This window comes from Triticum aestivum, chromosome 4B, assembly GCF_018294505.1.
Source record: "Triticum aestivum cultivar Chinese Spring chromosome 4B, IWGSC CS RefSeq v2.1, whole genome shotgun sequence".
NCBI lineage: Eukaryota > Viridiplantae > Streptophyta > Magnoliopsida > Poales > Poaceae > Triticum > Triticum aestivum.
The window spans coordinates 660,376,411-660,389,321 of record NC_057804.1 but is presented as its reverse complement, the minus strand read 5'-3'; the positions used below and the strand labels follow the sequence as shown (position 1 = coordinate 660,389,321).

The following is a 12,911-nucleotide window of genomic DNA, read 5'->3' as shown; positions in this document are numbered from 1 at the left end:
GTTCCTTTTGATCTTCAGTAGCATCACCGTATTCAGGAGGTCACAGTTGTCATCGTACTTTTCTTCTTCGCCGTCTTCCATCATAACCCCTATTTTTCCATGCCTCGTCCAAACATTATAGTGTGACATAAAACCCTTATAAAGCAGGTGGGTGTGAAGGATTTTCCGATCAGAGTAAGACTTCGTATTCCCACATATAGGGCATGGACAACACATAAAACCATTCTGCTTGTTTGCCTCAGCCACTTCGAGAAATTCATGCACGCCCTTAATGTACTCGGAGGTGTGTCTTAAACCGTACATCCATTGCCGGTTCATCTACGTGCATTATATATAATTAAGAGTTAAATACATCACGGGTGCCTCAACTTGTTCGGCACGGTCACTTTGGTGCCTAAACTTGTAAAATACGCAAAAGTGGTGCTATAACTTGTCGCATGGTGCATATACGGTGCCTTCGCCCGTATGCCGCCATATGTGCTGTACGCGTGCGTGGTGTGACAGCCGGCGGCTGCCCCACATGTCAGTGTGTGTGAGTGTCGCCTGCGCTGGCGAGGTGCGTGCAAGTTATTTTTTGGAAACACCCTAAGGTTTAATTAAATGTGATAAAAAACGCCATCTCTTATGCTAGTAAGCGGGAAAAAAACAGTCATTGAGGGTTTTGATCTTGGTACCTGCAGTTTTAATGCCATGTACACTAGCCACTAGGACGATGAATACTTTCTGAACAACTGTTAGCTGGGAGTAATATAGTCTACGTATCGCTCTGCAATTTCCATTATGTTTTTTTTTCTGTTGCTGTTTGGTTTTATGATATGCAAAATTTCCAATATAAAATACAATAAATTATCATAAATCTTTATTCTATTTTTATTATTGTCTAGTTCAAAGAGGTAAACATGAGCTTTTTCTAAATTTATGTGGTTTTGAACAGTTCAACATATATTATAAAATATTGTGCAAATTTTTATTTATTATGTAATGTTGTAATTTGAAAATTTTCAATGTGTATTAAAAATGATTGTGTAAAAACAGTAAAATTCTATAAATATGTTAAAAGTTTCTGTATAAATGTAAGAATAATTTCACACAATAAATTTTTCTTACATGTTCAACATTTTATGAAATAGATGCTGTAAATTTTTTGAATGCATGACAAATATTTTTCAAAAACACGTTTACAATTTCTTAATACATGTGAGAATTTCCTAAAGTATGTTGAATATTTTTTTTCAAATGCACTAACACTTTTTTAACTTAATGGTGGTTGTAATATTTTCTTATATTTCTTTACAAATGGGAAAAATAATAATAAACTAATCATGAAATTGGAAAAATAAATGAAAGGAAACCTTGTGTGGGCCCACAAGACGCCATTCTGAGCTCCTGGATTCAACTTCCGGCAACGCAACTTATTCTTTTTCTTTCTATTTATTATTTCATGCAGTATCACTCTTTTTATAAATAGGAATCTATTTCCATACTGCTCATACCACTACTGTCGGCACATGTGCGCACACTTTGTGCTCAGGTACTTGTTTTGAATCGAGCCGGTGCACCTTTTTTCTTTTCTTTTTAGTACTATTTTATCCACGTGGGAACCTGATCTGGCAGGTGTGATCAATGCAATTCGTCATCTTTTAAATAAAATTCAAGGCGCTTTTGCAAAATTCAGTTAAAGTAGATGGAGTTTACTGTAAAACAACCAACATGCTCCACTCACCTCCATTGACATGTGGGCTAATGCCATGGTGGCACGCCATGTGGGCAGTGCATACACCCAGATACGGATGGAGACACCGTATTTGAACAATCGAACAAGTTATAGCACCAATTTTGCGTATTTTACAAGTTTAGGCACCAAAGTGACCGCGCCGGACAAGTTGAGACACCTGTGGTGTATTTAACTCTATAATTAAGTGTGTCAAAAATCATTACAGAACATCATGAATAGATAATTAAGTGACCAAATTAATAGAAGTTCATCATCACATTAAAACCAAAGTACATACATAGTTCTCATCTAACAACATAAAGCTCCGCAGAGCGTCTAAATTAATTAAACCATACACTGAAACTATCTAAAACATTTCAATGCGAAAACAAATGCGATCATAATCGCAACCAATGTAACAACTGATCCAACGGCATAATGATACCAAGCCTCGGTATGAATGGCATATTTTCTAATCTTTCTAATCTTCAAGCGCATTGCATCCATCTTGATCTTGTGATCATCCACGACATCCGCAACATGCAACTCCAATATCATCTTCTCCTCCTCAATTTTTCTATTTTTTTCCTTCAAGAAATTGTTTTCTTCTTCAACTAAATTTAACCTCTCGACAATAGGGTCGGTTGGAATTTTCGGTTCAACAACCTCCTAGATAAATAAAATCTATGTCACGTTGGTCGGCATAATTGTCATAAACAATAGATGAACCAATAGTTATGAAAAGATAATATATACCACATCCGAATCATAGACATGACGAGGACCGACGGGGGCGGATACCAAAACCATCGCACTATATAAGATGCAATAATAAAAGTAAGAAAATTATACAAGTATCTATATAAATATACAAGTAAGAATTTTTTTTCCTTTCAGAAAGAAGATAAGAACAAGATGCTCACCACGGTGGTGCCGGCGATGAGATCGGCGCGGGCGATCGACGGCGGTGAAGACGGGGACAGGACGTGACAGACCGCTAAACCTAGACAAATATTGAGGAAAATGGAGCTAGGAGGTCGATCTTGGAGAGGAGAAAGGTTAAGTAGTGTGCCTCGGACATTCCATCAAACACCTCGTGTGCATAGGAGGTGAGCTAGAGCACCACAAAGCTCTCTCCTCGCCGGCCACGAAAAACAGAGCAGTGAGTGCTCTGCTCGCGGGCGAGGGGTATATATAGGCAATTAATTGGTCCCGGTTCGTGGCTTGAACCAGGACTAAAGGGAAGCCTTTGGTCTCGGTTCAGGCCACCAATCGGGACCAATGGTGGTGGGCCAGGACCAAGGCACATTGGTCCTGGTTCGTCCCATCAACCGGGACCAAAAGCTCCAGACGAACCGGGACCAATGGCCCACGTAGCCCGGCCGGCCCCCGGGGCTCACGAACCGGGTCCAATGCCCCCATTGGTCCCGGTTCTGGATTGAACAGGGACTAATGGGCTGACCCGGCCTGGACCATTGCCCCCTTTTCTACTAGTGTGTTGAATGCCTAGTCAGGAAGGCCAACTAGATTGTTAGATTTATATATGCAACGAAGTGGTCGTGATTAAACTCGTAGCAAGAGGAAACAAATTACTCTGCTGAGATGATACGAGATGTTCCTGCTCAGCTACATGGTCATAGCTCTCCGTTTGGTTAGATAGGCACGTTCACTATTGTCGTGGCTTCTTCCTGCAATACTCAACCACTACGAGAGTTTGACAAAGTAAATATCTGACTAACGTGATGATAACAGGGGCTGCTACAAATAGCAGGTGCATAGATTTCATGACAAATCTGTTGGTATATAATTGTATAATTTAAAAAGCTTGATTTTATGCGTTCTATACAAACTTGCAGAAAGAACCGGACTAGTAGTCACATTATATGTCTTTAGAAGTCATGCACCCATGAAGCTCACGCATTAGTAGGTGACTTCATGCACCCATGTCGGCCTCGAGCTAGAAAACGATTGATTGCCTTCCATGACTTGGCTTTTCTTAACTGCTCTTTGACTGATTTTGTGTGCACCAGTTCAGACTATGACCTGGTATATGATAGTAGCATGATAGATACGCAGGATACTTAGATATCTAATTAAACTAGTGGAATTCATTTGTTTCTCTTGCCGGATAGTTATTTGTAAATCTTTTCCTTAATTAATAATGGTGACGGGTGGCGAATTTTTCCAGGAAATAGCCCTGCATGCATTGTGGAGACTCGGGTGAGATGAAGAAACAGTCATAGTTACTACTCAGTCGTACATCACATAGAGTTGCTTTATCTATTTGTATACGCTGCATTGCATCATTGAAGGGAAAACGTGTAAAGGGGAGCATGTAAAGTTTATGCAAAATAGTTTAATCAGCAGCAAGAGACCATTTCAATCTGTTGGTGGGTTCCACCTGACTATGTCTATTGCTCCTGAGTTCGCACACGGCTCACTGCGTCTATATAAACACATACACACCCTGCATGTTCAAAGCATCACTCAGCCCACAAACACAAACAGGAACACAAGAGAAAAGAAGAGCCAACGATACTAAAGTCAAATGGCAACCTCCTCTTCCATCCTTCTCCTTGCTGCTCTTCTTGCCTTGGTCTCATGGCAGGCCATTGCCTCCGACCCTGGCCCACTCCAGGACTTTTGTGTCGCCGACATGCATTCACTAGGTACTATCCGGTTTCTCGTCATGTTTTCACCAAATGAATTTCTGGAAATTATATTCAAGTCGAAACAGCTTGGTAAGATCTGAGTTTACATGTTACATCTCCTGTATGCACCAGTGCGTGTCAATGGGTTTGTTTGCAAGAACCCAATGAAAGTTAACGCGGACGACTTCTTCAAGGCAGCCAACCTCGACAAGCCTAGGGTGACCAACAAGGTTGGATCCAACGTCACTTTGATCAACGTCATGCAGATTGCTGGACTCAACACCCTCGGCATCTCAATTGCACGCATCGACTATGCTCCCTTGGGTCAGAACCCACCACATACGCACCCTCGCGCCACTGAGATCCTCACGGTGCTCGAGGGGACACTCTATGTTGGCTTTGTCACATCCAACCAGCCCGCCCCCAACAGAAACAAGTTCCTCTCCAAGGTGCTCAACAAAGGTGATGTGTTTGTCTTCCCCGTGGGGCTCATCCACTTCCAATTCAACCCCAGCCCCCACCAGCCCGCTGTTGCAATTGCCGCGCTCAGCAGCCAGAACCCAGGGGCTATCACAATCGCCAATGCAGTGTTTGGGTCGGACCCACCAATATCAGATGATGTTCTTGCCAAGGCATTTCAGGTAGAAAAGAATACAATAGACTATCTGCAGGCTCAATTTTGGGAGAACAACCACAACTAAGTCAGACATTTGTTGATCACACGGAAGATTATCGCATAAACCAAGGATTTGGTTGAATTTCTCAAGCATCCTTATCCATAAAATAAATGGAGAATATGTCATGTCGCTGTGTGTCTGTAAGCCATGTATGTATTTCAGTGTTATGAATAATCAACAATATCTTTTTTCATCAATCTGATATGATGTCGTATGCTACTTTGGTTATTATGCGTCATATTTACCATAACAAACAAAAATTCAGGGTTCTTTTCCCCTTCTCCGATACAATAAATGATTATTTAGTAATTTAATTTCAGTTTGCTGGTTTGGTTGAACACCTCGGGAAATTCTACATATATAGTGCTGGTGTGCAATACATGTGAGGTCCTATAATGCCTGCCATTTGTTATGATGAAAAAGGGGTTCCCGGCTTTATATTATAATAAAGCAACCATCACTGCATTACAACCGAGTAGATCAATACAAACACACGCCATCACTACACACAACACACACGCAAGACAAGATACAAAGGTGCCGGGCACCGACACACCACCCCACCGACTAGCAAGCTAACTACAGATATGCGAAGAAGACCGTTTGGAGCCGACGGAGACATCCACCATGAACCAGAACAGAGAGGTGAGATGGACAACAATGAAGCCAGGACTCCAAAATGGTGCCTCGTAGAATGGTACAACCACTGATAGCGGCCACCGACCGATCATGCAGATCAAGTTTTCATCCGGAGCAAGATGAAAGGAGTCAAAACACCGAGACAGAACCTATAGGAAGGATACGATGTCAACGGACACCGACACCATCGGCCAATACATGGACTGGGCAAGTGATGTACCTCAGCGTTCACACACTCCATCACACCCTAGCTCCGCTAAACACCCGCAACCAAGCCACTTGTGTGGACATTGTTGCCCGCCCGCACCTGAGACGCATGCTCCGCCCACCAACACCGCTAGGGCAAACTATCCCAAAAAAGGAATGGGCTTTTTCAAAATAGAGCGTTAATTCTGAAACTTTGGTATTTCTTTTTCTTTCGGACAAAATAATTCCCGTAGCGAGAATGGGATTTCCACAACGATCGCAAACCCTTCAGATAGAATCTGAGAATAAAATCGCTGCGCTGCTTCCAAACCCCTCCTAGACCAGCCAAAGTGTATGGCTTTGGTCCAAAAGGCATCCCCCAACTGACAGGACTGAAGCATACATCCCGCCTTGAACACCATCGCAGCTATGGCAATGCACACGGGGCATGGTAAGGGGGGGAGGGGACGCATCCATGACCGGCACACGCCTCTGTCGGCGACAGGTCGCCCGACCACATTGACGTCGCCCATATCACTCTCGAACCTTCCCACCAAACACCCCATGTGCCACCCCACCTCGGCGGCGGGTGCAGCTCCACGCGAGGCCACCAACGACACCTGACCGTCAGTGAGGACGACCCCGTAAATCGCCGCCATAAACTAAAACTGCTCACCAGGGAAGCTTGCATGGGCTGCTCGCCGTTGTCCACCGCTGGAGCAACAGAAGCCAACCAGCCCACCCTCCATCCCACCGCTGCTAAGCCTCCACCGCCACCAGCCGAGTCCACGGCGGGGCAGCCGCCCGGAGCCCTGGCCGCCCTCGGCCTGCGACATCTGGATATTGATTTGGTAGCCCAGAACACAACCATCGCAAGCGCCCAGGCGCGCCCATCCACCAATCTGCAGGACAACTGGGCAGCAGGGCGTCGCAGCACCACGTCTACCCGTTGTGGCGCCTAGCCAGCGCCACGCTCTGGCCCGGGGCACCGGCCTGCACCATCCTTGCATGGGCAAGAAGACCCAGAGGCCCCGCCATCTGCACAGACAGCTGGGCGACCTCAAGCGGCATCCAGAGCTAGTGGGATAGAGGGTCCCCCCGGTCGCTTCGCAGTGGTGGCGCGGTAGGAGGGAGAGGATGACTTCTCTTCCCAATCATGTCTACCATTGGTTATGACGCGTGGACAACGTAGTTGACTAGAAGATGGATGAGGGGCCCATAATCCTAGGGGGCACGCCTACCCACTGGTCGTGCCACCCAGTCTTGTGGGGCCCCGGCCTAGTGCTCCATTTGACATAATTCCTGGCCTATAAATTTCCAATATTCCCGGAACCCTAAGGGAGACAAACGAGAGAATTTTATCGATGCCGTAAGACTCTGTTCCGAAGCGATCCTATTTGGAGCCCTGTTTTGGAGCTCTGCCGGAAGGGGAAACCATTGGGGTATCCATCTTCATCAACCTTGCTGCCTGCATAATTATATATGAGTAGTTCCTTCAGGACCTACTATAATCTTCAATATAATGTTCTCCTCTAAGATCAATCCGATGTAGTTATTATGGTGTGTTTGTTGTGGTTCGATGATTTGTGGATTTATGATCAAATTTTTCATTGAACATAATTGAAGTTTCTTTGTTGTATGATTGAGTAGCTATGTATGCTTTTCGACTTATTTGTCTTCTCTGGCGAAGATAGATGGGTAATGCTTCAGACGGGGTGATGCATAGTACTGGGTTCAACCTCATGGTGATCTTGAACAGTGACAAAAAGGGGCAAATGCACATGATGTGTTGTTGCTACTATGGATAAAACAATGGGAATTGATCTAATTGCTAGGTTTCATTCTGTCGAGCTACATCGTGTTATCTTGCTTATTGCGTTACTCTATTTCTTGCAAACTTAATACTTTGACATGCATGTTGGATAGCGGTCTTGGGGTGGAGTAACAGTAGTAGATGCAGTTGGATTACGGTCTACTTGTCATGCACGTGATGCCTATACAAGATTATGCCATAATGATCATAGTATGAATGTTGCTTATCTGTCAATTGCCCAACAGTAATTTGTTTATGATGTCATTACTAGGTTTCGAGAAAGAAGTCGGTATTGAACCTATGGCCCCCGGTTCCATTCTGTATTATTCTTTGTGTTTCTCTATTACTCTCTTTACTATTTTGCCATTTTCCGTCACTGTTTATCACTATTTGCTTTTAGCCTTGTAATGACAAGGGGATTGACAACCCCTTACTGACTTGGGTGCAATCATTTATTTTATTTGAGTGCGGGTGCTGCTTATCTTGCGAGCTTGTAGACTCCTGCTGGTTAGATAAACCTTGGTTCTTAACTGAGGGAAATACTTTTTTGTTGTGCTACATCACCCCTTCCTCTTCGAGGAAATCCAACACCTCCAACGGGAATAGCAGGGAATCGGTGTTGCATGACCTCATAAGTAAAGCACTGAGGGTGTGTAGCTCCTCGGACTCTTGCAGTCGTGTGGCGTACGTCCGACATGGTTACTGTAAGGTCGCAAGTGTAGTCGCACACATCACCGTTCTTTGCTAGCTACGTCAAATATCCCGTCTGCCCAGCAGGTGGGCGTTTCTTGGACTTGTAAATTGATTGGTGTGGGTTTTTGGACCTTAAGGGCATCTTCTCCTTGGGTTCGTATCTCGTGGTGGTCCATGGTGAATTGACTCCAGCTCGGGCTCCATGCGTCTCGAGGGCATATTTTTATGTGCCTGCCTATCGATCTCTGTCCTGGGGAAGACATTGGAGGGTTTCAACCCAATCATGGTTTGAAAGCGCGTCGTCCTGGGTATCCGCATCCAACTAGTCCAGCAAGTTTCTGCATGGGAAGATCTGTTAGCACCAGTCTGTTCGAGCTTGTCCTCGAGCCTGCTCGGCCCTAAGGAGCTCAGTCCATATGTCGTTTAGCTCATCCTGTTCGGTCTTGAGACGTTGGTACTTCTTTTTGATGCTTTTGGTCGTACTAGCCAATCGCTTGCACAGAGTTTCGAGCTGGGGGTACCTCAAGGGGTTGCTCGAAAGCATCATACTCATCGGGGCCGAGGCTTCCTTCCTCCTCGTCCTCCAAATTATATAATCCGTCATTGGGGTCATCGTTGTCCCCATTGATCATGCCGTCACCGTTGTTATAGTTGGCGCCATTGTCTAGTGTGTGGATTAACTCTTTTCCCGTGCCTCAGTGGAAATTGGTTATCTGTGGGGGAGACAACAATTCATTGGACAATACGGAAACTAGGAACTCTGCTTGCTTTAATATAAAAAATCCTAGATGATCATGTTGTTGTATTCTAGAGCCTAATAGTTGGAGCATTTTGCAGAAACGACGAGATGGAGGAAGGGTTGAAGAAGGGGTCTTAAAGATCAATCTAGTGATTCAGGAGGAGTATGCTTGAGGCCATGGTTGGAACCCGGTTGTGCTCAGGGTTGTGGTGTGAAAAGTTGAATGTGGAAAAGTTTGTTTGTAGAGTTGTTCTTGTGGTCTCTCCCTTTCTGGTGCATGTGTGACTTAGTTTATTGTTCCTCTCCTGTGAACCTGCTCTTTTGGTTGCCGATAGCTCTATTTTCCTGCATGTCTTGTTTTAGCTTCTTTTTGGTTCCAAAACCTTGTAAATTTGATTAGCGGTTTGTTTAATGGAAATTGATGAGGAGGCTCATTCTCTAAAAAAACTTATGATTGTTATTTTTTCTTCTTAAATTTAGAACTAGAAATATGATTTTTGCTACATTTCAGAAACTAGGCACACCAAACCAGGTTCCAGAAATCAGCTCCGACATATATAGACAGTATGCATAAATATACGAGAAAAGATTATTATCTGAGTTGGTTCTTTGTAAAAAGCTTGTGATAGAAGCATTTTATTTGTCTGATGGAAATATCTTAATCTTTTCCTTCACAAACCTACCAAGGCGCACCTCTGACAAATTAATCAGTTTATGTGTGGCCACCCAGCCTAGTAACTGGACACTGTTTACTCTAACAAAAGGGGGGCAGGTGAAGTTTGGTGTCATGAACCTAGGTAGGAAAGCCAACCGAGATTGTTAGGTTTATGGACTGAACTGGTCATGATAAAACTTTTAGCACGAGGATGATAACTACTCTTACTAAGGTCGTCATTTCTCTCCTTTTGGTTAGGCAGGTCCATTAATGTCATCGCCTCTTCCTGCAAATACTCAACTACTGCGAGAGAAATTTGCACAAGTAAATATATATCTGACTACCATGATGATAACGGGGGCTGCTACATATATCAATTGTATTAAGGTTGATTCGTGCATGGATCGACGCACCACGATTTCTTCCTTGTCGGCACAATCCACTAGCTACCGCGTTGTCTTATGTTGCTGGATTTCATGACAAATCTGTTGGAAAATATAATTTTTGTTTATATTAGTGATCATAGTTTGAAAAGATAGATTGCATATATTTTATAATAACTTCTGGATAGAACAGGTTGATAAAACTCCTTCCAATATGTTAACTAGTCTTGCTAAGATCATATGAAAATTTCCTGCTCTCCATAATCATGGCCTCTGTGGCAGCTCTCCTTATGGTTGGGCACTTAGTCCACTAATGCCGCTGCTTCTTCCTGCAAATACTCAACCACTTCGAGAGACATCTGACCAAGTAAATATCAGATTGACGTGATGGTAACGTACAGGGGCTGCTACATATAGCATATGTATTAGGTAGATTAATGTGTGGATCGACGCGCCTCAGTTTCTTCCTTGTTCACACACAATCTGCCGCGTTGTCTTATGTTGCTTGATTTTGTAACAAATCTATAGGCAAATATATAATTTCATAGTTTGAAGAGCTCGATTGCACACATTATTCTATATCGACTTCTGGAAAGAACAGGAGCAGTAGTCAGTCTATATGTCATTAGAAGTCATGTGTGCACCCATATGAATCAAGCCCACGCACGAATAGGTGACATAGTATGACCTCGAGCTAGAAAACGACTGATGGCTTTCCTCAACTGCTCTTTGACTAATCTCCGTGCATGCGCACCAGGTCACCGGTTCAGACTATGACCAAATATATGATACTGTATCTAATTACTCTAGTGGAATTCATTTACTTCTCTTGCCGGTGTTTCTTATCTTAAAAATATTTTCCTTAATAGTGATGGGTGGTGACTTTTCCTGGAACCAGCCCTGCATGCACTGGGACGACTCGGTGAGATGGAGAAACATTCATAATTAGAGAGAGTTTCCCCATATAGAGTAGCCTGGCTGTATACGCTGCATTGCTTCTTTGAAGGGAAAACGTGTCTTAAAGGGAACTTGTAAAGTTATGCAAAATAGTTTAATCAGCACCGAGAGACCATTTCAATCGGTTGCACTTGACTTTGTCTATTGCTCATGAGTTCTGCGCCTATATAAACACATGCATCCCCTGTATGTTCAAACCACACTCACGCCACAAACAGAAATAGGAAGTCGGGAGAAAAGAAGAGCCAAAGACACTAAAACGAGATGGCATCCTCCTCTTCCTTCCTTCTCCTTGCTGCACTTCTTGCGTTGGTCTCATGGCAAGCCACTGCTTCTGATCCTAGCCCACTCCAGGACTTTTGTGTCGCCGACATGAATTCACCAGGTACTATCCGTTTTGTCATCATGTTTTCTCCAAATACATATGTTGAAATCTATTTCTGGAAATTATATGCAAGTCAAAACAACTTTGTAAAATCTGAGCTTACATCTACATCTCTTGTGCCCCAGTCCGTGTCAACGGGTTTGTTTGCAAGAACCCTATGGAGGTCAATGCAGACGACTTCTTCAAGGCGGCAAACCTTGACAAGCCTAGGATGCCCAACAAGGTTGGATCCAACGTCACTTTGATCAACGTCATGCAGATTGCTGGACTCAACACCCTCGGCATCTCAATTGCACGCATCGACTATGCTCCCATGGGTCAAAACCCACCACATACGCACCCTCGCGCCACTGAGATCCTCACGGTGCTTGAGGGAACACTGTATGTTGGATTTGTGACATCCAACCAGCCCGCCCCCAACAAAAACAAGTTCCTCTCCAAGGTGCTCAACAAAGGTGATGTGTTTGTCTTCCCCGTGGGGCTCATCCACTTCCAATTCAACCCCAACCCCCACCAGCCCGCTGTTGCAATTGCCGCGCTAAGCAGCCAGAACCCAGGGGCTATCACAATTGCCAATGCAGTGTTTGGGTCAGACCCACCAATATCAGATGATGTTCTTGCCAAGGCATTTCAGGTGGAAAAGAATACAATTGACTATCTCCAGGCTCAGTTCTGGGAGAACAACCACTACTAAGACAGGCATTTTTCAATTACTCGGAGACCAGTGCACAAGTGAAGGACACGGTTGAGTTCCTAGATATGCATCCTAATCTATAAAATAAATAGAGCATATGTCATTCCATTGTGTGTCTGTAATCGGTGAATGTATTTCTACCTTCCGAATAATTGACAATATTATATTTGTCACACTAATATGATCTCATTTGCTTGTTTTGGAATCTGACGCGTCTTATTTATCTAAACAAATTAAAATTCTGGGTTCATTTCCCCTTGTTATGAAATAATAGATTATTATATGACAATTAAATATATGTTTAATGCTGGGGTGAACGCCTAGGATTTTCTTGCAATACATGTGATGTATGGCATGGTTGGAACCCTGTTGTGCTTAGGATTGAAATATGAATGTTGAATTTGCAAACGTTGCTTCCTGGTGTCATTGTTGAGGTATCTCGCTTTCTGGTGCATGTAATAAGTTACGGTCCCTTTCCTATCGAGCTTGATTTAGTTGTTTTAGTTTCCTTTTGGTTCAAAACTCTTATAAGTTCGACAGGCGGTTTCTTTAATGGAAATTGATGAGGTGGCTTGTTGTATCAAAAAACATATGAGCGTTATGCTTTTGCCTTATGTTAAGTACTGTTTTTTTTTGCTAAGTTTTAGAAATTGGGCACACTGGGGACCAGGTTCCGAAAATCAACTACAACATATATGGTAAACATGCATAAATATACGAAACAA

At 43.6% G+C, this 12,911-nt stretch overlaps 2 protein-coding genes across 2 annotated transcripts; both read left to right on the top strand.

Annotated features, from left to right (window-relative positions):
* Nucleotides 1-4,196: 4,196 nt before the first annotated feature.
* LOC123089716 (germin-like protein 8-5) lies at nucleotides 4,197-5,239 on the top strand. Its single transcript, XM_044511310.1, has 2 exons — nucleotides 4,197-4,383; nucleotides 4,498-5,239. Exons 1-2 carry the CDS (start codon nucleotides 4,263-4,265, stop codon nucleotides 5,064-5,066), a joined length of 690 nt encoding a protein of 229 aa, XP_044367245.1. The 5' UTR covers nucleotides 4,197-4,262; the 3' UTR covers nucleotides 5,067-5,239.
* Nucleotides 5,240-11,254: 6,015 nt separating this feature from the next.
* On the top strand, nucleotides 11,255-12,359 carry LOC543438 (germin-like protein 8-5). The gene is made up of 2 exons (XM_044516031.1): nucleotides 11,255-11,492; nucleotides 11,618-12,359. Exons 1-2 carry the CDS (start codon nucleotides 11,372-11,374, stop codon nucleotides 12,184-12,186), a joined length of 690 nt encoding a protein of 229 aa, XP_044371966.1. The 5' UTR covers nucleotides 11,255-11,371; the 3' UTR covers nucleotides 12,187-12,359.
* The last annotated feature ends 552 nt before the right edge of the window (nucleotides 12,360-12,911 follow it).